Source organism: Schistocerca cancellata, chromosome 11, assembly GCF_023864275.1.
Source record: "Schistocerca cancellata isolate TAMUIC-IGC-003103 chromosome 11, iqSchCanc2.1, whole genome shotgun sequence".
Lineage (NCBI taxonomy): Eukaryota > Metazoa > Arthropoda > Insecta > Orthoptera > Acrididae > Schistocerca > Schistocerca cancellata.
In genome coordinates, this window is record NC_064636.1 from 175,218,687 (window position 1) to 175,245,054 (window position 26,368).

At 41.3% G+C, this 26,368-nt stretch overlaps 1 protein-coding gene across 1 annotated transcript in view; it reads left to right on the forward strand.

The window, feature by feature from the left end:
• The window catches only part of LOC126108420 (uncharacterized), a 99,103-nt gene that overhangs the window by 50,491 nt on the left and 22,244 nt on the right, over positions 1–26,368 (forward strand). Inside the window, exon 6 of the mRNA XM_049913627.1 lies at positions 4,651–4,859. Within this exon, the coding sequence (XP_049769584.1) occupies positions 4,651–4,859 (209 nt within the window). The remainder of the gene's footprint in view (positions 1–4,650; positions 4,860–26,368) is intronic.

The window sequence follows — 26,368 nt, forward strand, 5'->3', positions numbered from 1 at the left end:
GGCTTCTGACACAGCAGTATTACGTTACAGTAGACATCCTCTTGCGCTTGCATGGGACCTGTGGTAGTAACCGAAGGCACCATGTCACCTGCTGACCACCTGCACCCATTCATGCTTGATGTTTTCCATGATGATGATGTCATCTTCAAGCAGAACAACTATATATGTCTCGAAGACAGTATTGTGCTGCAGTGATTCGAGGAGTATGATAGTCAAGCCACGTTATTGCATTGCCCACCAAATTCGGCTGATGTGAATCGGATGGTTCCCATCTGGGTCGCCATCGCAGTACACATAGATCGGGGGCCTTTTATGTATTGGAATTAAGTGATTTGTGCGTAGACACCTGCTGGCACATAGCTCCAAAAATCTACCAAAGAACTGCAGAATCGATGATACACAGAATCTGTGATGTATTGCATTACAAAGGCGGCCCAACAATCTATTAAGCAGGTGGTCATAATATTGTGGCTCGCCAGTATTCGACTTTTTTCACAGAAACGTTTTCCTTCCTGTTGCAGAAACTAGTGGGATCATTTTAATTCTCTACACAGTAAAAAAATATGATTGGTAAACAACAGTGAAGAAGATGATTAGAGCAACTAGTCTTTTATAGTTATTTGATTCCGTGCATCCTCCGATTTTTGGGGTCTTCTTTTGTCTTGTAATGTACCACACAATACACAGCAGACGAGTGGAGCAGACAAACACAATGGAAGATGTTACTCCTTTGACCAGAGAAGCCACCGATACTCTTAAACACTTCCGATGTTTTCATAATTTGTGAACAATTATGTGCGGGAAACCTGTGGAACCTGACACAGAAACTGAGCATCTCCTCACCATACACGGGACAAAAAAGATAGTCAGCTCCAGAAGAAATAACGCTATTACTGTGTACCAGCGCCTCTTGCCCTGATACTGGCATCAATTCAGCAAGAAAAGGAGGCCACAAGCCACGTTAATAGACAAATTAAAAGGCTAAGCAGTGATGACGATTAAAGAAAAAATTGCAAGATATCAGCAGAAGGAAGCGAGTTTTTATATATTTTGCCACGCAGAGTGGCCGCGCTGTTAGAGGCGCCATGTCACTAATCGTGCAGCCCCTCCCGCCAGAGGTTCGAGTCCTCCCTCAGGCATGGGTGTGAGTGTTGTGCTTAGAGTTAAGTTAGTTCAAGTAGTGTGTAAGTCTAAGGACCGATGACCTCTGCAGTTTGGTGTCTTAGGAATTGACATACATTTTATATATTTTGCTGTTACTGATATGTTTGAAAGTGTTCATAGCATGCAGGGTGAATACAAGAAGTTGAGAGTGAGAGGGTAATGGAATCTCTCGAGTGATGGACATATAGGGATATGGAAGGAGCGTTGCAGATATATTGATAGTGTGGAGTGTGATAGAGTGTCTCCCTAGGAGGATAAGGGTAAGCTCCCAGATCTTGTGGCAATGTTCTTCGATTATTTTAGGCAGATTATGGTGGGATGCCTAAGAAGGTGAAAATTGGGGATTAGGACGGACAGTTGGACTGAGTCATGATTGCTTCAAATTGGATGAAAGACTTCTGCCGCTATGCACCTGAGGAGGTTGGCAGAGGAGTCACTTTGGTGACGAATATGTCGGGGAAGTGGAGTAGGTCTTCCGAAAAGGAGGTCATCAACAGACACCCACAACTAAGTTCGTCAGGGGAAGTGATGTGGAAACGCAGGTCAGCTCCAGTACTGTAGGTGGAGAAGGACTGGTCAGTGTGAGCCAGGAAATTATGTGGCATAGGACAGCTCAGACAGATATACACAGTAGTGCAGGCGACTGTTATCGTGGTAAAATAGGTGATCAGGATAAAGTTTTCAGCAGGGTGACTGAAGATGATTTATAGCCAACAGGGGACGTTTTTGTGGAACCTAATTGCTGCTGCACAGCAGGTTACTGTGTAGGGGTTGGGTCACTACTCCACACCTGTCATGGATAGTGTGTGTGGGTGTTTGGTTTACTGCAGGTTATGTGGAGACACACGGATAGTATGGTGGGATGAAAGCATGATTATTCTGTTGGGCTATGGGCATGAAGGTATAGGAAGTGAATAGGGAGGTGAATTAAAAGTGGAGAGGAATATATTTGACGACGGTAGTTGAGAGGAATTTTAGACTTCGTGTCCATGAATTTAGAAAAGTCTTTTGTGATTTGTTTTTTTTTTATATTTTGAATCGAGGGTGAAGGTTTATCTGCTCTGTTTAGTACGTGCGGTCTTATGACTATGTGTGAGGTTCGTAGAATACTAGGTGGCGCTAGTTATGTGTAGATAAGGACGTTAACAGGAGTTTATGATGGTGGTAATGTCAATAGAACGGGGGTGGACGTGGTTGGAACTCCCAGTACTAGCAGTGCTGGGCCAGTCGCCGTTCTGGGGCTGGGGATGGTGTTGGTGATGGATTCGACGATGGTGTAGGTGGCTGCGATGGCGCTGGAATGGTTCGCGGTGGCAGTGGTGAAGAACCTGTGAACTTCGACGTCTTTGTCAGCAGCAAAAGAACAGGGGAGAGTGCAGGTGAAAGAGATTAAGAGGTGGCATATATTAGTGTGTCTATTATCGGTTCGATGTCAATATAAAGTCGAAAATCGGAGACGAATCAGGGGGCACAGACATGCACAGCTTTGATACCATCCCTCAGTTCAGGCAGCACATTATTTCGCATATCTTCTATAGTGCTCATACCACCACTTGCAGTTGGTCATCTCTAAATTCCAACAGTAGACTTAATTACTGCAACCGCATCACATATGTATTAACGTCTCAAGCGCTTTACAAGCCAAAACTATGGAAAACGCAAAGGCCCTTCAGGGCAGCCTTTGTACACACATTGACCACGATTGTCTTCCATGGTAGTAGTCTGCCACCGCTTTGCACAGAACGTGAGGACACTACAATTACCTGTGACGAGAATTTATTGCACAGTTTTTTGACTTGCCACTTTGTGTGCCGATGCGAATGCGCTTAAATTGAGTATGGTAGCAAATATTGTATCGTTACTGGCATATACACTGAAGAGCCGAGGAAAGTGGCACACCTGCCTAATATCACGTAGAGCCCCCGCCAGCACACAGAAGTGCCGCAACACGACGTGGCATGGACTCGAGTAATGTCTGAAGTAGTGCTGGAGGGAACTGACACCATGAATCCTGCAGGGCTGTCCATAAATCTGTAAGTGTACGAGGGGATGGAGATATCTACTGAACAACACGTTGCAAGGCATCTCAGATATGATCAATAATGTGAATTCGGTGGCCAGCGGGAGTGTTTAAACTCAGAAGAGTCTCCCTGGAGCCACTCTGTAGCTATTCTGGGCGTGTACGGTGTCGCATTGTCCTGCTGGAATTTCACAAGTCCGTTGCAATGCACAATGAACATGAATGGATGCAGGTGATCGGACAGGATGCTTACGTACGTGTCGTCTATCACGTCACAGTCGTATGTAGACGTATCGGGGGTCCCATTTCACTCCAACTGCACACGCCCCACACCATTACAAAGCCTGCACCAGCTTGAACAGTCCCCTGCTGACGTTTCCGACCGCAGCGTCGTATTATGCCTGTTTACATACCTCTGTAGGTATGTGAATACACATGTGTATACCAATTTCTTTGGCACTTCAATGTATCATGTTGTGCTCAACCACTGGATTAGCTCCAAGTAACTGAAGAAGTGGAAGAGTTACACGGTACACACTCGACCGACATCATCTATCTGTGAGAGTTCTGCTTTCAGCTGTCCCGCCAGTCTTGAGTTATTGCAGGTATCACGACAGTTAACCCAGACACGAAACTGCCTGGCAGATTGGAACTGTGTGCCAGACGGGAACTCGATCCCAGACGTCCCAAATGAGCTCACACTCTGCTACAAAAAAAAGGCTATGAGCATTATGGGACTTAACTTCTGAGGTCATCAGTCCCCTAGAACTTAGAACTACTTAAACGTAACTAACCTAAGGACATCACACACATCCATGCCCGAGGCAGGATTCGAACCTGCGACCGTAGCGGTCTCGCGGTTCCAGACTGTAGCCCCTAGAGCCGCTCGGCCACCCCGGCCGGCAGGTTAGTTAGTTTTAGGTAGTTCTAAGTTCTAGGGGACTGATGACGTCAGAAGTTAAGTCCCATAGTGCTCAGAGCCATTTGAGCCATTCCAAACATTAACATGAATAAAACAATTTCAGTTTCTGGCAAAGCATGTGAAATTCTTATTCAAAGGTAAGACTATTGTGAGGTAAGCGTTGCAGATCTGCTGTGTAATGTCTCTAATTTACATCTGAAACCAGTTCAAACGATGTATCAGCACAGAACAGAGTGAATATTTTGCAAGAAATAGTTAAAATCAGCGTCTCAGTCACATGCAATGAAGGTCGCTATTTGTTACAAAAATCTGTATGTGCAAGAACAGTAAAAAAACCAACAGGTTTGCGAGTGCTGTGTTCCTATTCTTCCTTTAAAGAATGTAAAGGTTCCGGGTTCGAGTCACTGCTAGGCACACAGTTTTGCTCTGCCAGGAAGATTGTAATTCACTGCTGTATAAACATCAATTCTGGGTATTTTTACATTCTTGAATACACTACACATAGTTGGTTTTTAGATTTAACCGTGCAGCTTGTGTGTTACAGGCGGCCGCTGTTGAATGATGAACTGCTGGAGTATCAGCCACGGTACCTTTTCTTTCGCGAGGACTTCGGTGTGCTGTGCGAGGAGCGACAGCCAGAGGCATCACAAATGTTCGGTCTGGCCGATGCACTATACGACTTCTATTACACCAACTGGTACAACATACAGTGGGCCTTCATGCATCGCTTTGCAGACGGTACCGAGACTGTGGGTAAGTTCGATGCTGGGACCCATCCACTCCATAGTTATGCTCTGACCACTGTATTCTTATTCGAGGAATGAAGTTCAAATATCCTTCTGCATATCCAGCTTTAGATCTTCCTCGACTTTCCGTGTCACGCAGTATAATCGCTGGTATTGTTTTCAAACCATGCTTTTCCGTATATAGGTGCATTAGACCTTTTCTGTTGCGTATCCTCTCATCGATCAACCCCTGCAGTTTGTGCACGGTGGAAAAAGTCACCCTGTATATAAAAGAAACTAGTATTTCTCTGAGAGTACAGCGGCTAGCCAGTTACAACAGTTAAATACTCCGTCCTGATCAATCATTTAAACGTTAAGTGCTGCTAGAAAAACATATCACGTGCATACGCAAAAGTTAAAAAAAATTGCCAGAGACACTTTCGCTACTTTTCACTAAGCAGCTGTTTCGATAGGAAGAGTAATTTCTGTCGCTGTTCATTGATGAAGTAGCTAATATCGTCTCTCTTATGTATTCCAATCGCTGTTCCGTCCCAGGTCATCCTCGCCTTCTCCTTCCTTACCGTACCTTCTACAGTTTCACAAGGAGCAGCTTGAGGTGTACTGCCTGACCTATCCACACATACCGTTTTCCATTGTTTTCCCCTAAGCCGCTGGTGTCAGGGCACAAGAAAATGTATGAACTCTACGAAACTCACAGGCTGGAATTGATGCATGGTCTGCCGAGACAAAGCAGATAAGCACTCGTAGGCAACTTTCTACTTTACCCGAGAGAACGGTGAGCAAGAGGAGAGCCATAGGAGACCTTTTTTGTTGAGTATCCTCTCATCGATCAACCCCTACAGTTTGTGCACGGTGCAAAAAGTCACCCTGTATATAAAAGAAACTATTAAACTCCGCCATTGCCGGTCCCAAGCCCGGATCCTCATCTTACAAGTGATGAGGGAGGAGGAGGGGGAGGAGTAACAACCTCGTAACAACCTCGTAAAAAAACCCTGTGAGGGCCCCTGCCTAGGGTTACGGGTGAAAACCGGTCAACGGTCTCATAGGCGGATGAGGAATTTTTAACTTCCAACGGCTGAGAGAGCGGAGGAACCAAAAATCTATAACTGCAAGCGTCTGTACCCAGATTGGGCGGCTTGTGGGCAGCGTCTGTTCCTCATGTTAGAGGCGGCTGTTTCAAGAAAACCTTCTAACGCTAACAACGTTAGTCGTATTCCTGGTAGGTTACGCAAGTAATCTCCCCAACTTTGAAGAATTTCAACAGTTACAATCTTAACGCGTGATGGAAATGTCTTTCAATAACGAAACTGCCCCAGGTGGCCAATCCACCGTCGGCAACGACGCAAGCAGACCCATGGATTCTGGGGAGTCTGCAACACCATGCAAATCCAACAAGATTAAACCCAGAAAAATCTTCAACATAGCAACTCTCAACATAAACTCCCTTCTCAAAGTGGGAAAACTTAAGCACCTTACAGACCAGTTACACACGGAAGGCATACAAATTGTGGCGCTACAAGAAACTCGCTTCATTGATGAAAACACATTTGAATCAAAAAAATTCAGAATATTTAAAGGAAAATCTGGAAAGATTGTAATGAAGAAATGCCCTCAGCTTGGCACAGCTTTTGCTGTAAACACAAAAATTCTGAACTCTGTCCAACATTTTTGGTCAACATTATCGAGAACATCTTTCCACACTTTTCGATGTGCAAATAAAAAATACACATCAATTAATGTTCACGCTCCCACAAATGACAAAAATAATGCTAAAAATAGGGAAGAAACAGATGAATTCTGGGAAAACCTTAAGGATCATACATCAGAAATCCCAGAAAACAATGCAAAAATATTTCTAGGAGATTTTAACGCTCAGATTGGAAAAGAAAAGAAATTCCGCGGTATTGTCGGCAACTTTCCCGCACACAAACGAGCCAACAAAAATGGAGAAAGCGGAGGAACCAAAAATCTATAACTGCAAGCGTCTGTGCCCAGATTGGGCGGCTTGTGGGCAGCGTCTGTTCCTCATGTTAGAGGCGGCTGTTTCAAGAAAACCTTCTAACGCTAACAACGTTAGTCGTATTCCTGGTAGGTTACGCAAGTAATCTCCCCAACTTTGAAGAATTTCAACAGTGCTCTGTAAGCACTTTAAACTCAAGCTAATGTCAACACGTTTTAAACATCTTCCCAGAAAACAAAAAACCTGGGTATCTCCGATAAAGAGTATCGGAGAATTTCAAATAGATCACGTTGCCATCTCCTCCAAATGTGAAAAAGAAATACTGAACACACGTGTCCGAAAATCTCTAAACCTCGACTCCGATCACTATCTCACGAAAATAAAAACTAAACTGATCCCACAAAACAAACAGAAAAGCAGAAACGGTGAATATAAAACAGAAATAAAATAAATTTTGATCTTACAACCCTGAGAAATTACAACCTTAAGTCCAACTCTAACCTCAAGGATTTTCAGAAAAAACTAAAGACATTCTCCCCTTCACAAAACCTCCAAGAATTTCAGAACAACTTGATTGAAGCAACAGAAACAACCTTTCCAAAAAAGAGCAAACCGAGACACCCGTGGTGGGACAGCAACTGTAATGAAGTTCTACATGAAAGACTTAAAGCCTGGAAAAAGTGGAACTCACATAAAACTGAAAACAACCTTGATGAATTTAAGCAAGCCAGAAAGAATGCCTCGAAAACTATTCGCAACACCAAGAGACAATATGAAAAACAACAACTGTACTCAATCGAAGAGAATTTCAAGAAATGCAACACGGCAGCTTGGTACAAAACATTCAACCAGAAACTCCGAGGATACCAGTCCCCTTGCCTAAACCTTATGAGAAATAATAAGACTCTCACCACCAACAATACTGAAAACTGTGAAATCCTGGCTGAATATTTTGAGACACTCCTAAACTGCCAAACACCCATCCACACTCTCAGATTTACGCAACCAGAAACATTACCAACACATTCAACACCTCCGACACGAGAGGAAATCACAAACATAATCAAAAATCTCAAACAGGAAAGCATGTGGAGAAGACACAATTACAGCAGAAATACTCAAGCTTGGGGGAGAAACATCAGTAGAAGCACTACACAAAGAACTTGAACAAGTATGGGAAACCAAGAAAATCCCAAGTCACTGGAAAACTGCCCTAATTCACCCTTTGTTTAAAAAAGGCGACAAAAGGGATGTTAACAACTATCGTGGAATATCGCTTCTCCCAGACCCATACAAAATTCTATCAAAAGCCCTGCTCAATCGTGTATCACCAATTATAGAGGGAAAACTTGGAGAATATCAAGCTGGCTTCAGACCAGGAAGATCCTGCGTCGAACCAATTTTTAACCTCAAAACAACAATGAACTATTTATCTACAAGGAGCAAGAAATATTTCATAACATTCATTGATTTCAAAAAAGCTTATGACTCAATCGATAGGGACACACTCATCAAAACACTTCGAGAATATGAAATAGATGAAACAACAATCACCATAATCAAAGAAACATTAACAAATACAACATCAAAAGTAAAATTCCAAGGTGAAATTTCACGGCATTTCGAGGTCAAAGCCGGCGTCAGACAAGGAGATGCGCTGTCCCCGGTACTCTTCAACTGTGTTCCGGATAAAGTCATAGCGGAATGGAGAAAACTCACGCAAAAACATGGAGTTGAGAAAGTCCAAATTGGAGGGAAGTGCTACAAAGCCATTGAAACCAACTGTTTTGCCTTCGCTGACGATCTCGCCTGTTTAGCTTACACACAAAAAGACACAATAAAACAAATAGAATTACTTAAAGAAACTGCTGAAAAAGCAGGCTTGCAAATTTCATTTGAAAAGACAGAAATCATTACAAATATCAAAAATCCACCAAAGAAAATAACTACGAAGTACGGGAAAATACAGGTATCTAAACATTTTAAATATCTTGGTGAAGTAATTCAGCCTGTGGCAAAAGGTCATCCAGCCTGCAGGGCTAGAATACAAAAACTAGAGACAGCAACTCACTACTGCAGACAAATGTATTAAAAAAAAATGTATATCCAAAAACATTAAACTCAGACACTACCAGACTGTCATTAGACCGCAGATAGTATATGCATCAGAAACACTGGCAAATTTTACATACGCAGAACAGATAGAAAATCGTGAAAGAAGAATTGTGAGGACAATTCTTGGACACAGGAAAATAACAGATGATCAAGGCAAGCCTGTATACAGACTAAAAAGCAACAAAGAAGTGTATACGAAGTGCAGCAAAATTACAGACGAAATTAGAAAAAGAAGATGCTCCTTTTATGCTCACATCATGAGGATGAACCCGAATAGGCTTACAAAACAAATATTTTCGTACATCGCAAATCTAAAAAATAAAAATTTATGGTTTATCAACACAGAAAGAGATCTAAAAGAAATGGACATAGATCAGGAAACAATATTTAACAGAAACCTTGTAGAAAAAAACTGAATTGATTCACGTGTTTCGGTGTGAAAATTAAGAAGACTTGTGGAACTAAATGGTCTGAAGAGACAAAAGCCGCCTTCAGCGCAAGAATGAAAGAAGTGTGGACTGAGAGAAAGAAGACTTCCCAGAAGCGCAAGAAATAACTGTTTTCACGGTCTTTAACGGCCAAATTTGTATAAAAAAAAGAAAAAAAAAAGAAACTAGTATTTCTCTGAGAGTACAGCGGCTAGCCAGTTACAACAGTTAAATACTCCGTCCTGATCAATCATTTAAACGTTGAGCGCTGCTAGAAAAACATATCACGTGCATAAGCAAAAGTTAAAAAAAAATTGCCAGAGATACTTTCGCTACTTTTCACTAAGCAGCTGTTTCGATAGGAAGAGTAATTTCTGTCGCTGTTCATTGATGAAGTAGTTGATATCGTCTCTCTTATGTATTCCAATCGCTGTTCCGTCCCAGGTCATCCTCGCCTTCTCCTTCCTTACCGTACCTTCTACAGTTTCACAAGGAGCAGCTTGAGGTGTACTGCCTGACCTGTCCACACATACCGTTTTCCATTGTTTTTCCCTAAGCCGCTGGTGTCAGGGCACAAGAAAATGTATGACCTCTACGAAACTCACAGGCTGGAATTGACGTATGGTCTGCCGAGACAAAGCAGATACACACTCGTAGTCAACTTTCTACTTTACCCGAGAGAACGGTGAGCAAGAGGAGAGCCATAGGAGACCGCTTCCATTCCACCAAATTACTCAGAAAATATCTCTGAACAACGTCAGAAATTTTGTCAGTAGATTTCGGAGACCTGCACCTGCAACTTATTCTAGCGCAAGATCCCAGGGCCTCCAGACGTTACTTATGTTCCGAGTAACGAAATTTGTCGTACAGAATAGTACTAGCATGTATTCTATGGGCAGACATACCTGCTAGCAAGTGCAGGTGGTCAATTTACAGGCACCAGGTGCGAAAGATCCAGACTGTATACCAGTCAGGTTCCTCTCAAAGTATGATCATACAATATCTCCATATTTAGAAATTATATACAACCGCTCGCTCACAGAAAGATTCGTACCTAAATACTGGATAATTGCTCAAGTCACACCAGTACCCAAAAAGCGAAATAGGAGTAATCCGCTCAATTACAGGCCCACACCACTAACGTCGATTTCCAGTAAGGTTTTGGAACATATACTGTGTTCTAACATTATGAATTATCTCTAACAAAACGATTTATTGACACATAGAACGGATTCAGAAAACATCGCTCTTATGAAACACAACTAGCTCTTTATACTCATGAAGTACTGAGTGCTATCGACAGGGGATGTCAAATTGATTCCATACTTTTATATTTCCCGTATTTTTATATTTCCTCACAAGCGTCTTCTAACCAAACTACTTGCCTATGGAATATCTCCTCAGTTGTGCGACCTGATACGTGATTTCCTTTCAGACAGGCCAAAGCTCGTAGTGACCGAGTAAAACAGAGTTAATATCCGTCGTTCCCCAAGGAAGTGTTATAGGCCCTATATTGTTCCTGCTTTTTAGATTGTTTGCAGATTATGCTGTCATTTACCATCGTTGAAAGTCATCAGATGACCTAAACGAATTGCAAAACGATTTAGGTAAGATATCTGCATGGTACGAAAAGTGGCAATCGACCCTGAATAAAGAAAAGTGTGAAGTTATTCACATGGGTAATAAAATAAATCCGCTAAATTTCGATTACGCGATAAGCCATACAAATCTGAAGGCTGTAAATTCAACTAAATACTTAGGGATTACAATTACAAATAACCTAAATTGGAACTATCACATAGATAATATTGGGGGTAGAGCAAACCAAATACTGCGGTTCATTGGCAGAACACTTAGAGGGTGCAACAGGTCTACTAAAGAGTCATCCCTATTCTGGAGTATTGCTGTGCGGTGTGGACTCCGCATCAGGTGGGCCTGACGGATGACATCGGAAAAGTTCAAAGAAGGGCAGCTGGTTTTGTATTATCGCGAAATAGACATGAAACGTGAATTGGAGCGGCAATCATTCAAACAAAGACGTATTTCGTTGCAACGGGATCTTCTCATGACATCCGAATCACCAGTTTTCTCCTCCGATTGCGAAAACATTCTGTTGACACCCACCTATATAGGGAGAAATGATCATCACGATAAAATAAGATATATGAGAGCTCGTTTTTCTCGCGCGCTGCCCGAGAGTGGAACTGTAGAGAGACCGTTCGAAGGTGGTTCACTGAACCCTCTGCCATGCACTTTATTGTGAATAGCAGGGTAATCACGTAGATGTAGAAAAACAACGGTCGCATTTAAGTGCTGACTTCAAGATTATGCTACACATTAACATTAAAAATTAATTATCATATTGCCACACGGTTTCCGTCGGCGGTAACTGCCGCCAGACGCTTCAACTTCGCGAGAAAATAACGTAAGTTTACCTGCGGTCTTACTGTAGGTTTTCATATAACTTAGAAACTAAAATTGAAACAAAGGAACCCTCGGTCATTATTATTTTTAGTCTTATTGACCAGGTTTCAACACTTCTAAGAATGCCTTCATCAGAATTAAAACAATTAAAATGGCCTATAACATAATTACAACCAGATATAAAGAACATCTTTTAAGGAAAAATGGCACTAGCCCCCAAAATTCGCCTTTTGCCGACCATCTTCTAATTACAGGTCACGCGCCTAAAGCTATTTGCGATATCAACATTTCGCACACCGAGAAGAAAGGACGTAAATTAGACATTCTGAAAGGATTAGAGATTTTTAAACATCTTTCTCGAAGTGATAGACTCATTCTCAACGAACAGCTGCAGTTGGGTAACAAAAATTAGTTCAAAGGTATAAAGCGGTTACTTGACATTTAATTTCGGGTCTCCTTGTGCAGTTTACTGAAGTTCCTTTTTCCATCCTTTTTTTGTTTTCTTTTTGCATTTTGTTCGTTGTTAATCGTTGTGTTTGGTCGTTGCGGACGTCACATGACATCCATTTAAGCTCGTTTGTTGATACTTCCACACAGTTTTTTTTTTATTACAGAGGCCAACCAGCTCTCTAACCGAACACGGTGAGCTACCGTGCCGGCTTCCATCTAAGTTGACTCACAGTTTTTCATTTATTAAATAGTTTATTGGCTGTATTTCACGTTATATCGCTTTGTACAGGCTGTGTCATTCAGCTCTTCCTGTATTTTGTATACTGACGTTTTTATGCTTCAAACTGAACTGCTAATCTCTGGTGCAGACAAAATGTTACTTTATCTGTCACTGTTAAACAAAATATTACTTTTTACGTTATATACTGAACAATATTCATTATAATTTTCCTGTGTCTGCACTTGAATGTTAAGCGGCTACTAGATGGCACTATCGAAGCAATGTCATGTTCACATGACCGCACCTGTTAACGCGGGCGCCTCGGTCCGCTGCAACCTGTGTGGCTGTACAGGGGCTCGCCTTATATATTTTGTGACTAAAGCCCTTCTCGCCTGTTAATTATTTTATATGGGACATGTATGTATTGTCTCTGTCCTTTATTGCCAGTCAGTACTTACAATTTTTATATAAAAATGTCTAATTCTGATGAAGGCAGTCTTACAAGTGTTGAAACCTGGTCAATAAGACTAAAAATAATGGTGACCGAGGGCACATTTGTATCAATTTTAGTTTAGAAAACTATATAATTTAGAATATTATATAAAAATATCTAATTTTGATGAAGGCAGTCTTAGAAGTGTTGAAACGTGGTCAATAAGACTAAAAATAATAGTGACTGAGGGCTCATTTGTATCAATTTTAATTTAGAAACGGTCACTGAACCAAGCAGCCATGTTTAATGCATTACTTAGAAACTATTTCAGTGCTATTTTTAAGCAGTCAGACAAACTGTAGGACCCAAACTTCCCCGAGACACATTTAAAATGTCATCGTGAGCAAGAGCGCGAGATCATCATTCATACGCCTACGCACGAGCGAGGTATCGATGCGCGTCGATTTCTCCCTCTTTTGGTCGACTCCAAATGTAGTATTCAGTCGTATAGAGACCATTCAGCACAGCTTTTATTGCCGTTACAACGTGTGTGCGTGAAATACAAATATTTGCAGTGCTTTAAAAATATCTTGGCAAAATTACTGAACCATATTTTTTGTATTAATTCTGATGTGCACCTAATCCTGTTTGCGGATGAGACGTTCCAAAAGTATCAAATAGTGTTGAAACATGAGATCTAAAATTTAAGTATGTTGTTTTGCCGGTTGATTTGTTTGAAAGAGGGTGTCGTAGACGGTAATTCATAGGATATGTGAAAAAAATATTATTACTCGAAATCGACAAACACTCAAAAGGCTACTCCAAAGGACAAATCTCAAATAATACAGAGAATCCATCGGTAGCGCGTTCATCAAGAACTGGGTTAGATACAAAGTCTACATAGCCACAGTCATGTGTTCCACACCTTCGAAGTCTAGTAACTCATGTTATACCTGACTTCAGTACAATACCTGAGCCAACGAACACACCTGAGCTAGGCAAACCAGTCCCAATAAATTCACAAGAAAATATTGCTTCCCACTGTGACATTAATATCTCTACTGAAAGCAATGTAAGTATTACTCCAAACAGTACTGCTTGTACATTTTGTGAACAAAGAACCAAAAAACATTGCTCAAAAAGACTGTCGTCATTTTCATCCACAAAAGAGATTTTCTTTCTAAAGTCGAGCAAGAGAATAAAAATTTTGCGGAGTTAATAAATAAAATATCAAATTATCCAGAGTTAAAAATGTACTATCATAATAACTGTTGACTGAAGTTTTCCTGCAAAGTATCTTCAAATAAGAAAAGTATAAATCGTTGCTACGATCTTCGTGATAATTACCAAACTGCTTTTGAAGAAAATGTAATAAAAAAGGATGGAATTTTTTTACTTATCTCCATAGATATTACATGGAATTATTATAGGAAAATGAAGAAGGAAATTATAGGGAAATCAAAGTGAAGTTCACACCAAACAAATTTAAACTAAAGATAACAAAACCATTTCGTAAAGAGATTAAGTTTTTTATCATACAAGATAAAAAATTATTCACTCCAGAACGTTTAATAAGTATTGATGAACAATCATATGAACGTTCGAAGGAGGGAGATGTGCTACACAAAGCTGCTTTATTATTAAGGAAATCCGTTTTTCAAATATAGGAGAAAAGATTACCGCAACATGCATAAGTATTTAATTTAAAGGAAGGCATAGCAACAGTCCCACAATAATTAATGTATCTGTATTAAACCTGATAGCAATCGAAAACGCAAAGAAAATCCTAAGTGTATTCGTCAGGTAAAATTATATTGTGAATACAACGTATTTGCTGCCCATAACGGTAAAAGTCAAATCGTTGAAACATATTACGCTTGGAATATCTTTGCAGAGTTTAACAGACAATCGATATATTACTGACGTTATTCGTAGATAAGGCCATTGCATTCGTTGTGCAGGAGTGGAGGAGCTGGAAACAGAAGCGACGAACACTTTATTACAGAAGTTCTGAAACAACTAAGAAATCACCACTTCTCTGCACCAGCGTTGCTTTTGACAATTCTGATTGGTTCGTAGAAACAAGGAGTGGGAAAAATACGTTACACGATATCGTTAGTATTATTTATCAGAATTTTGATTTAAATGCTTCAGAAGAAGCACAGTTAATAGATTTACTTGCTGGTCTATATCGAGATAACCTCCAGCACGAAGAAACGAAAATGAAGAATACTTCCAGTAATATCTTTAGATGTGGAGGAACTACCATCAGCAACAAAAATGACAAAAACAAATAGTTGAGATTTGTCGTCCCATGCAAGTGAAAATATAGAACAATCAGTGCTTCAAGCACCATTTTCAGCAACGGCATCTGTCGCAATATGTGCTAAACAATTCTATTTGTTCGAATCAGTACATATTTTTCTACATTTATTATTTTATTCTCGTTGCAGGACTAGATTGATTACTCAATCATTACATGTGTCTATCTTGCACCAAATTTGAAAGGAGCTCTAATCATTCATATTCCTCTTTGTTTGAAAGAGAGGGACTCCATTTAAATGAGAGAAGGAGAGGGCATCCACCTTGTGCCCTGTCTGCGGGGAAATTAATTATGCCTGCCAGTCTCACTTTTGACTGCTTCAGGCCTTCGAACTCGTCCCTACTTGCAGGGTTTCAATGGGTTTGTAAACTGATTAATTCAGTTATCATTAGAACATGTGTGTATTAGAATCAGGAAATTTAATATTGACTAGAACACAGCTTACAAAAGGACTCATACCACCAATAATTTTCTACATACAACCAAGTGTGACACTGTCACCGAGAGGGTGACACACGTGGTTAGCAACTAAATTAACAAGTAGACTTGTTGGAGAATCAGATTACGCCATCTGTTGCTCGAATCTGCAGCTGTCTTCAGCGAGTGTATGTAATTGTGACTGAAACAGCAATGCGCCACCGATCCACTAAATTCCTTAAGCCTAAATTTTATGATTGACATAATCAGCAAGTGTAAACATCTAATAATCTTAGGAATGATTGATTCCTTCTTTATAATTTTTACAGACGCTGCTTTCCAAATGATCCTCCTACAAAACAACCCAGTGAGTTACTTTGGAATCCATGCTTCTCTCAATACCCCTCAATCCTACTCAACCTCAATCTCTTTGACGCCACTCATTTTCACCACTGTCAGTTAGGTTGCTGAACATGAGATACAGCAGAGGATGTCGAGCAGGAATTAAATTCCCTTCCCAGCATTCATTTACAGAGAAACTTCTGTATCCGCAATAATTCTCATATTTTACTGAATCGTCATCCACAAGAGACCATCACGTCAATAACGGAGCCTTGATCTGCTATCGTTGCCGTTATGTAGAATCATCTAAATCGCAACCACAAGCCATTGATATCACAAAGGATTCCAGTATGACAAAAATCTGATCAAGAATAGCAGAAAACATTTGACCTGTCCCAATTAAAACCGAAACCCTCCACATAAACTGTGCAAAAATGTACAATCCTCACGCAAGTGCATCATCTACACAGCCCCAACCCACATGTCCCAGTACACACGTAGTACAGACATCGTCCACTACAATGAACATACCATTCTTATCCCCAAAATCAAAGACACTTAGTTCAGAACCACAGTTTTTCACACCATCCAGTCAAACTCACCATCATTGTTCCAATAACTTCTCGTGCCACATCCTCACCACCAGAGACACCTAGTTTAGAACCACTGTTCTCTACAACATCCCATCTCTTTCAACGTCCACATTCGTCCAACAGATAATGGTAACAGCCCCACTCACCTTCCATATTAACATCTGAGCCACTTCTCCAAAAACCAATTCTACTTCGCCCTCAGCTATTCCAGAACATTAGCTTAAAACCTTTACCTAACCCCGCTCCGTCACATAACACATCAAGACATACCAGCAATGTAACAATCTATTCACATGTCTGCTCTCCCAGCTCCAGCTAGATCTTCATCAACCACATGTTATCTCAATAGTACATCCATACCTTAATGCAAATCGTTACGACCATATTATACACTCGCATTGTCATCTGAAACTCTGCAAAGCGCAGATGATTTCTGGAATATACCATTAGGTGAGCTTGCAATTGGCCACATGTGAGATATCCCCATCCCATCACCTCATCCCACCATTTAATATTAATCTGTGTCACTACCTACAGCTGACCCTATGACATCTTCACTTACATTGACCACATCATTTTTAACTACATTACTACCACACACCTTAATGTCCATAGCTGCTGCCCTGCCAAACTTCTGTTATGGTGTCAGTTTGTTAACAGCCTACAAGATTACCAGGTCACCTTACGTCAACACACCCAACCTGAAAGCAACACATCCTACATATCATACTTGCATAACCCAACCTCCTTGGGTGCATCACTGCTCTTATCCCCAAACCAATTGGAAGTGATCACCACCCTCCCAACGATTCTCTAAATAACACCCAACAGCCTCAACCACTCCCATCCATTGGTTCCTAAAATTCGTGCAATATTTATATTTTTCACACATCAAATGGAAGGTCTACTAGAATTCTATCCATGCCTACTTTGAAAGAAACCCTATTATGTTGCAGCAGACTTCACTACATCCATCCTTCAGGACAGTTGTCTCAATCCAAACCTACCCACACTCCTCTCCAGTATTACCTAGGGAGTCTCACATTGCATACAGCGACACATTTATATCCAATGAACCCTGGGATTGGTGACATACATGAACAAAAGCGATGACATACTTCCCATAAACTCAACAATGTATTGGAAAGCTTTCCTCTTTCCTTCTCCTCATTATTCTCTCGTCCATAACAACCATTCATTGTGAAGAAGTCTCATATCTTGAAGATACACTCACTGTACCTAGTGACTGACCCACGTTTTGGTATGTACAACGGTATACAAATATGAAAACTGCATCCCTTTCTCCCAGTTTACAGTATCTGTCCATAACGCCACAAAACGAATTACATACAGCGTTTACAACCAAAGGAACTAAAATGACATATTCCTGAAAAGGCAAATCAGAACCTACTCGAGACTCAATTACATTCACCACCCTAAAACAAACCTATTTTCTTTTCTACTAGTGCTAGTCACGTTGTACAACGCCGTACTATATAAAGGTTTCGACACTAAGAGTCACCATGATCTAAGGGTAGCGCTCTCGATTACTAATCACATCCTGGATCCTGAGACTGAATCTCACCGTTGCTTAAATTTCAAACAAAATTATCAGCAATAGCACAGGAGTGGACAGAGTTTCAGAGCACTCTTTTGTCCTTGGGTTGGGAAACTGTTCCTAAAATACACTACTGGCCTTTAAAATCGCTACACCATGAAGATGACGTGCTACAGACGCGAAATTTAATCGACAGGAAGAAGATGCTGTGATATGCAAATGATTAGCTTTTCAGAGCATTCACACAAGGTTGGCGCCGGTGGCGACACCTACAACATGCTGACATGAGGAAAGTTTCCAACCGATTTCTCATACACAAACAGCAGCTGACCGGCGTTGCCTGGTGAAACGTTGTTGTGATGCATCGTGTAACGAGGAGAAATGCGTACCATCACGTTTCCGACTTTGGTAAAGGTCGTATTGTAGCTTATCGCGATTGCGGTTCGTCGTATCGCGACATTGCTGCTCGCGTTGGTCGAGATCCAATGACTGTTAGCAGAATATGGAATCGGTGGGTTCAGGAGGGTAATACGGAACGCCGTGCTGGATCCCAACGGCCAGTCGAGATGACAGTCATCTTATCCGCATGGCTGTAAGGGAACGTGCAGCCACGTCTCGATCCCTGAGTCAACATAACAACAAGACAACAACCATCTGAACGTACAGTTCGACGACGTTTCCAGCAGCATGTACTATCAGCTCGGAGACCATAGCTGCAGTTACCCTTGACGCTACATCACAGATAGGAGCGCCTGCGATGGTGTACTCAATGACGAACCTGGGTGCACGAATGGCATAACGTCATTTTTTCGGATGAATCCAGATTCTGTTTACAGCATCACGATGGTCGCATTCGTGTGTGGCGACATCGTGGTGAACGCACATTGGAAGCGTGTACTCGTAATCGCCATACTGGCGTATCAGCCAGCGTGATGGTATGGGGTGCCATTGGTTACACGGCCCGGTCACCTCTTGTTCGCATTGACGGCACTTTGATCAGTGGACATTACATTTCAGATGTGTTACGACCCGTGGTTCTAACCTTCATTCGATCCCTGCGAAACCCTACATTTCAGCAGGATAATGCACGACCGCATGTAGCAGGTCCTGTACGGGCCTTTCTGGATACAGAAAATGTTCGAACATTCTTCAGATCTCTCACCAACTGAAAACGTCTGGTGAGTGGTGCCGGAGCAACTGGCTCGTCACAATACGCCAGTCACTACTCTTGATGAACTGTGGTGTCGTGTTGAAGCTGCATGGGCAGCTGTACCTGTACAAGCCATCCGAGCTCTGTTTGACTCAATGCCCAAGCGTATCAACGCTGTTATTACGGTCAGAGGTAGTTGTCCTGGGTACTGATTTCTCAGGATCTATGCACCCAAATTGTGTGAAAATGTAATCACATGTCAGTTCTAGTATATTATATTTGTCCAATGAATACCCATTTCTCATCTGCATTTCTTCTTGGTGTAGAAATTTTAATGGCCAGTAGTGTAGGAAGAGTCATCTATGCTCAAAGAGATAATGATGTAGGAGCAATGGAATGCTACTTCATTAAAGACACGCAAAGTGTATCCACAGGGCATATGGGCTGTAAATAAAAAGTGTTATGACGGTTTCCTCCATTGGCAAAAGATTGCAGACATACAGGCCTCCAGCAGAGGATTGCCAAGGGGCAGATGGCCAGGAGAAGATTGAATAACCAAAGAAAGGGTAACGTTCTACGAATTAGGAAGTGGAATAGCAGAAATTTGAATGTGGTAGGGAAGCTAGAAAATCGTAAATGAGAAATGCCTAGGCTCTGTGTAGATATAGTGCATGTCAGTGAATTGAAACCGAAAAAAGGCGAGTATAGGGTAATATCAATGTTAGGAGAAAATTGTTTAACAGGAGTGGGTTTCGTTATGGATAGGAAAGTAGGGGAGACTGAATTACTGTGAACAAATCAGTGATAGGGTTATTCTCACAAGAATCGACAACAAAACAAACGCCATCAATAATAGTTCAGGTAGACATGGTGACATCATAAGCAGGAAATGAACAGATAACACTAGTATATAAGGATATTGAATGGGTAATTCAGAAAGTAAAGGAAGACGAAAATCTAATAGGGATGAGAAATTGGAATGGAACTGTAGAGGAAGGAGTAGAAGAAAGGGTTATGTAAGAATGTGGGGATGGTAGTAGGAACGAGAGCGGAGAAAGAATAATTGACTTCTGCAATTAATTTCAACTAGTAATAGCTTATACTCTGTTCAGGAATCCCAAGAGTATGAGACATACCTGGAAAAGGCCACGAGATACAGGAAGAATCCAGGCAGATTACATCAAGGTCCTGCAGAGATTCTGACATCATATATTGGTTTGTAAGGCATACACAGGACCTGATGTAGACTCAGATGAAGAGCAGGTTGAAGATTAAATCATTAGTCATGAAGAATCAATGCTCAAAGAAGTGGATACAGAAGTACTGAGGAAGGAACCGATATTCTTGAAGGTTTTTGAGGCTACAGATTGATAATGTGTAGAACAGTTCAGTGAAGAGTGATGGATGTCACTAAAAAGGGCAGTCACCGAAGGTGGAAATAAAAACATAGGTACATAGGTATAAGGAAGATGACTTTCAGGAGACCATGGGTAACAGAACAAATACTTCAGTTTACAGACAAAAGAAGGAACTACAAAAATGTTTAGGGAAATTCAGGAATACAGAAATACAAGTGACTTAGGAATAAAATTAATAGGAAGTGCAGGGAACCTAAAGCAAAATGACAATATGAGAAATGTAAAGAAATCGGAAAAGACGTGGTTGTGGCAAAGACTGACTGACCAGATACAAAATACCCTACAGTGAAATTAAATATGAGTGCAATGTCAATTCCACTGGTAAATGCAGTCTAGAGAGCAGATAGGTGGAACGAATAAATTGAAGACCTCTGCGAAGGGGAGGACATACGAAAGGAAACAGGACAGGTTTAAGATAGGGGATCCAGTATTAGTCAGAATTTAAACCTTTCGACGACCTAAGATCACATAAGGCACTGTATCAAATGGCAACATAAAGAAAATTCACTCTGCTGTGTAGAATGTATGGTGCTCCCAACATACCATCAGACTTTCGCAAAAGCACCATCCACACAATTCTGAAGGCAGTAATAGTCGAAAATCGCGAGAATTATTGCACACTTAGCAATTCGTGCATCTAAATTGATGACAAGAATAATACACATAAGAATGAAAAATAAAATCGAGGATCTACTAGATGGCACTCAGTTTGGCTGTTAGGAAAGAGAGAGGCACTAGACAGGCAGTTCTGACATTAAAGTTGATAACGGAAGCATAGCTGAAAATAACTCAAGACAAGTTCATTTGACTTAAAATTTGAAATTTTCGTAGCAAATCAACTGTTCCAAAAAGATTTCGGGCTTGCAGCCACTCGTCGTAAACTTCATTGCACAATATTTCGGCTGGACAACTGCCAGCCATCTTCAGGTGAGCTGAACGAGGACTGACAAAGACTTTTTTCTTCTTTATTGTTATTTCGTTCCCCAAAATGGGGTGGGCTGGCAGCGGCACAATACGCCGCTCTTCAGCCAAGAGAGTTGCAGAAAAAACATAGTCAAATGAGAAAATAACACATAATGTAGAATAGTATAAAGTGATGAATAAACAAGAACAAAAATAGATGAGTGTAAATGGTAGATTCAAAAACAACATAGAGTAGAGCCACACACATACACATGGAGAATGAACACTGTAAGTCGACATGAAAACAAAGAAACACCGCAGTGGGAACACAAATGCTCAACACTGCTGGTACTGGTGGAATGTAGCACTGGAGTAACACTGACACCACAACGAAAACGTTAGAAATCACTGCACCAAAGGGGGCCTGCCACTGGGTGAAGTGAGGAGGTGGCAAGAAAAGGGGGGAGAGGCAGTAGGGGGAAACCAGAAGGGGGGTAGGAGGGGACAGTGGAGGGGAGAAGGAAAGGAGCTGGTGGCCTGAGGGGGGGGGGGGTGGAAAGGAAAAAGGTGTTCAGCAGGGGAAAAGAAGGAAGAGTGGATGGATAGATCACATAACTAAGCAGATTCAGAAGAATGTAGGTAGCAGTAGGTTCTGGGAGATGAAGAAGCTTGCACAGGATAGAGTAGCATCGATAGCTGCATCAAACCAGTCTCTGGACTGAAGTTCACAACAACAACAATATAGCAAAGAGTGAATGGATAGCTCCTTATAAAACTGTGACATGATGATACTGTAATTCATACATTACGTGAAGTAACTGACACAAAGGAGCCAGAGGACGTATATATGAGAGAACTGACTGAAGCTATAGAAGCTACAAAAAGCAGGAAAGTCACTGGTTTAAATGGTACTAACAGAGAACCATGGAAGTATAAGGAGGGTTGTTCCTGAATCTAAGATTTCTACACATATTTAATCAACGTTGGAGAAATAAGAATGTACCAAACGATTGGCCGAGAACCCAAGTAATACCTCCCCTTTAAAAAGAGCGATAAAAATAAAAGTAGTAAATAGCAGGCTATAAGCCTCCTGGATTCAGTCCATAAATTACATGCTAATGTCCTGAATGCAAGACATAAAATCATTGTGGAAATTTTAATATCTGAGGAATAATCACGTTTTAGAACAGGGAAATCAACTATTGATAATGTTTTTACACTGAAACAACTTATAGAAAAGAGTTGAGAGATTAGTAGGTTAACTCACCTTGCTTTTGTGGATTTTAAGAAAGCTTTTGATAATGTAAATAGATAAAAGCTATGGAATATCATGGCTGAACGAGGTTATCCATCTCACCAAGAGATAGGGGAAATATGATAACAAAGCCAATGAACATAAACAAAGGAGTACAACAAGGGTACTATATTTCTCCAACACTCTCCAATACATAAACAGATGAAGTTATCAGCAAATGAAAAATTTTGAACATAAATGGAGTTGTTTTAGACCGTGACACAAGATAAATGTAATTTCATATGCAGATGATGTCCTTCAAATGGGGGTCTATGAGTTGCAGTAGATAGCCTCAAATTACCACCTAAAGTGATGGCATTTCGGGGCAGATAATCAGTAAGATCTAAAATACTCTTGAATAACAAAATCATCTATTTATCTAGGATGCGACATCACTTACGTATATATATCCATGATGTGGACAAAAATAATAAATTTGCTTCCATATTTGGAGCCATCGTAAAAAGTTTACAGAACAAAGCAAGGAAAGACACCCAGCTGAAGTTCTATAAAACAATAGCAGTACCAACCCTTACTTATGGAAGTGAAGCATGGGCAAGAACAAGACACCAAGAAGTAGAATACAGGCTCTAGAAATGAGATTTCTAAGAAGAATGGAAGAACTTACAAGAGAAGATCGAAAAAGAAATGAAGATATAAACAAACATTTAAGAATATGTAACCTAAAAGAGGAAACGAAGGAAAATAGGAGAAAGGGGAAAGAACATGTAGACCGGATGGGTGGAAAAAGATTCCTAGTAAAGGCTCTAAATTATAAATGTTGTGAAAGAAGGAATGTAGAAAGCCTGTGGAAGAGATGGGTAGCGTAACAGGCAGTGCTTGATACGTGAAGTGAAGAAGAAGAACAAACAGAAGGAAAAGAAAAAGGAGACATAGTTAATTACTGGGCCTCGGAACCATGCTGCAGATGCGGAATTTTCGGCTTCGACAAATCATTGTCAGCGCTGAAAGAAGTGGTAAGTGACAGAAGAAATCCCAGGAGCAATCCCTGATCGCAGAGCTCTGGAGTTGTATTTCCACATTCATTCATTCAGCAGCCGAGCAGTATATGGGCCACTACAAACGGGACCGACCGGCCGCCGTGTCATCCTAAGCCCACAGGCGTCACTGGATGCGGATATGGAGAGGCATCTGGTCAGAACACCAAGTATGTCAGTTTACGAGACCGGAGCTGCTACTTCTCAATCAAGTAGCTCCTCAGTTGCACCACATATATGTAGGAGGTGATAACATTTTTACAATTCTGTGGGCGTATTTGAAGTTATACTAACAGAATATCACGAGTAAACCGTTCATAGTGGTCAAATATATTTCCTAAATCACCTGCTACTGGAGTTTGTTGTGCTTTTCGTGTAGTCCCTCGCGCTAAGGAAACAAAGTCGTGACAGATATTTTGCATCACTGCTACTAACCCTGCGTGATAAGGTCACTTGGTTGAGGAACAAAACTGAGGTATCAGAAAGACGAAAATTCAGATTGCATTCTCTTTCTTTGTACAGCGTTGCTGAAAGTCCCTGTGGCCTTAGATCGGAACACTATGTTCTATATTGGAGTAGTTATACATAAAACATACGTATCGAGCAAAACACGATCACGCCTTACACAGAGATCTATGTGTCCCAGTGTCCCCCTTGAAATCTGGCGACCCGTCCCTGTAACTGTGCTTCGAAAGGCTTCCTCAGCACTTACATTCATTTTTCCATTATTCTTGTAACGTTGAGCCACATGGTACTTAATTATTCCTCATACTGACTTTCGGATGTGGTAAGGCCCTCAACGTCATGGTCATTTCCCGAAATTTGACGTTCTGAATTAGTGGTGGACGCTTTTAGTGCGGCTGGGGATGTAGCAGAACCACACCCTATACAGCATTGCATTGTTTATTGAGGAAACCACAAACCGGAGTAGCAAAGTGTGCTCAAACTCCTTCCCCCTGTATCCACATTCGATCCATGGATGTCTTCACCGACCCGAGGTATTCAACATTTCTGTTGCACTCTCCAATGAAAGTTCCTGTTCATGTACGCTTCAAAAAAAATGTGGTCGAAACACTTATCGTGACTGCCCCTGGCCCATATGGGGTAGGTTCCTTCCCAACGCTTGCAGATGATGGGTATTTTCCTTAAACCAGGAAACCATATTTCTGCTATGTAAACTGCAACATATCGCTTATTTGCTGGAAAACAACACTCTTGATCGAGGCGTGACAAAAATTGTGACAGCAAAGTAAAGTAGGGTGCAAGTCATTGTCAGATAATTCAGTAGCAAATATCAGCCTAGAGCCTTTCGTTTTCAAATGTTTTTCAACGTGGTTTCACATTGTTGACCGCGATGCTTGGAAGTTCAACTGTTCTTTTGAAAACGGAATTCACTAGAGAATGCTCAGCTGATTCAGGGAGGGAGACACATGTATCCTCTCAGGTTTTGTTGCGTCCAATACCCGGCTTGCCTTTGAGACAGCCTGAAAAAGCACCTCATATCTCTCTCAGGCAGGGCTTTATGAGGTAGACCCAGGCAAACGGTCCCATCCCCTCTCTCACAGTTGTTCCTGTCAGCGGGTGTCCTTACACCCACACAGATGCCACTAATCGCTCCTTTAAAGTGTAACTGTCTCGCCATGGATTAACAACTCAAAGACTACAGTACTGAGACAAAACAATACAATACCTTCAATAGGAGGCAACGGATTTACTCAGACTTTGTACACCTTTCATGGGCCATTAAAACAACGTATGCGCGAGTGCACTACTTTGAAAACTCCGAAAAAGTCGCAAAAGAAGTTTTACGCATCTGTTACGGTAATCATGTATCTGTGCGTAGGTGACAGACGTTAGAGTTCATGGTGGAAAGCAGTCCCTTGCCCGAACCTCGTAGAAAGGGAGTCGCTGCAAAGAACCTGGACGACAGTTTGGTTCAAAATCAGTCTTCCGATTTTGCCGATGCGCGTTGCGTCCTCTTGTTATAAGGTAGTAAATAGCGTTAGTCCAATGAACGAGCGACTTTTCCGTATTGGGCTTAGCGACACAGATTCAAGCAGTCGTTGTACGTCTACAGGTACGATCCGACATCGCTTTGTTTGTGGAGGTCATATGGCAAATTGGTCTTGGATTAGGACACAATTCGCCTTCCTTACTCGATCTTCCGAGACTTTATACACTACGGACATCATAGTGCGCCCAGATTCTTCGTTCTTTCCACGGTCGAAATCCCATACCGTTATGTGGTTGCTGGGACGCTTCGTTCATACTGTTGTAGAAGGCGAGGAGGAAGATCACATGAACTTCATGCAGTACATGATCACTGCCTATTGGACATGCTTGCGATAGCCTCGTTATCGTGACCTTTTCGCCAACATCTTGCATCTTGTCCTCCATCGCCAAAGTGTTGGTTAACTTCATTTTTCTGTTGATAGGTTGTAATGGTCGCCTGGTCGTAGATATTGCTAATTGCTATAATCGCACTATTTC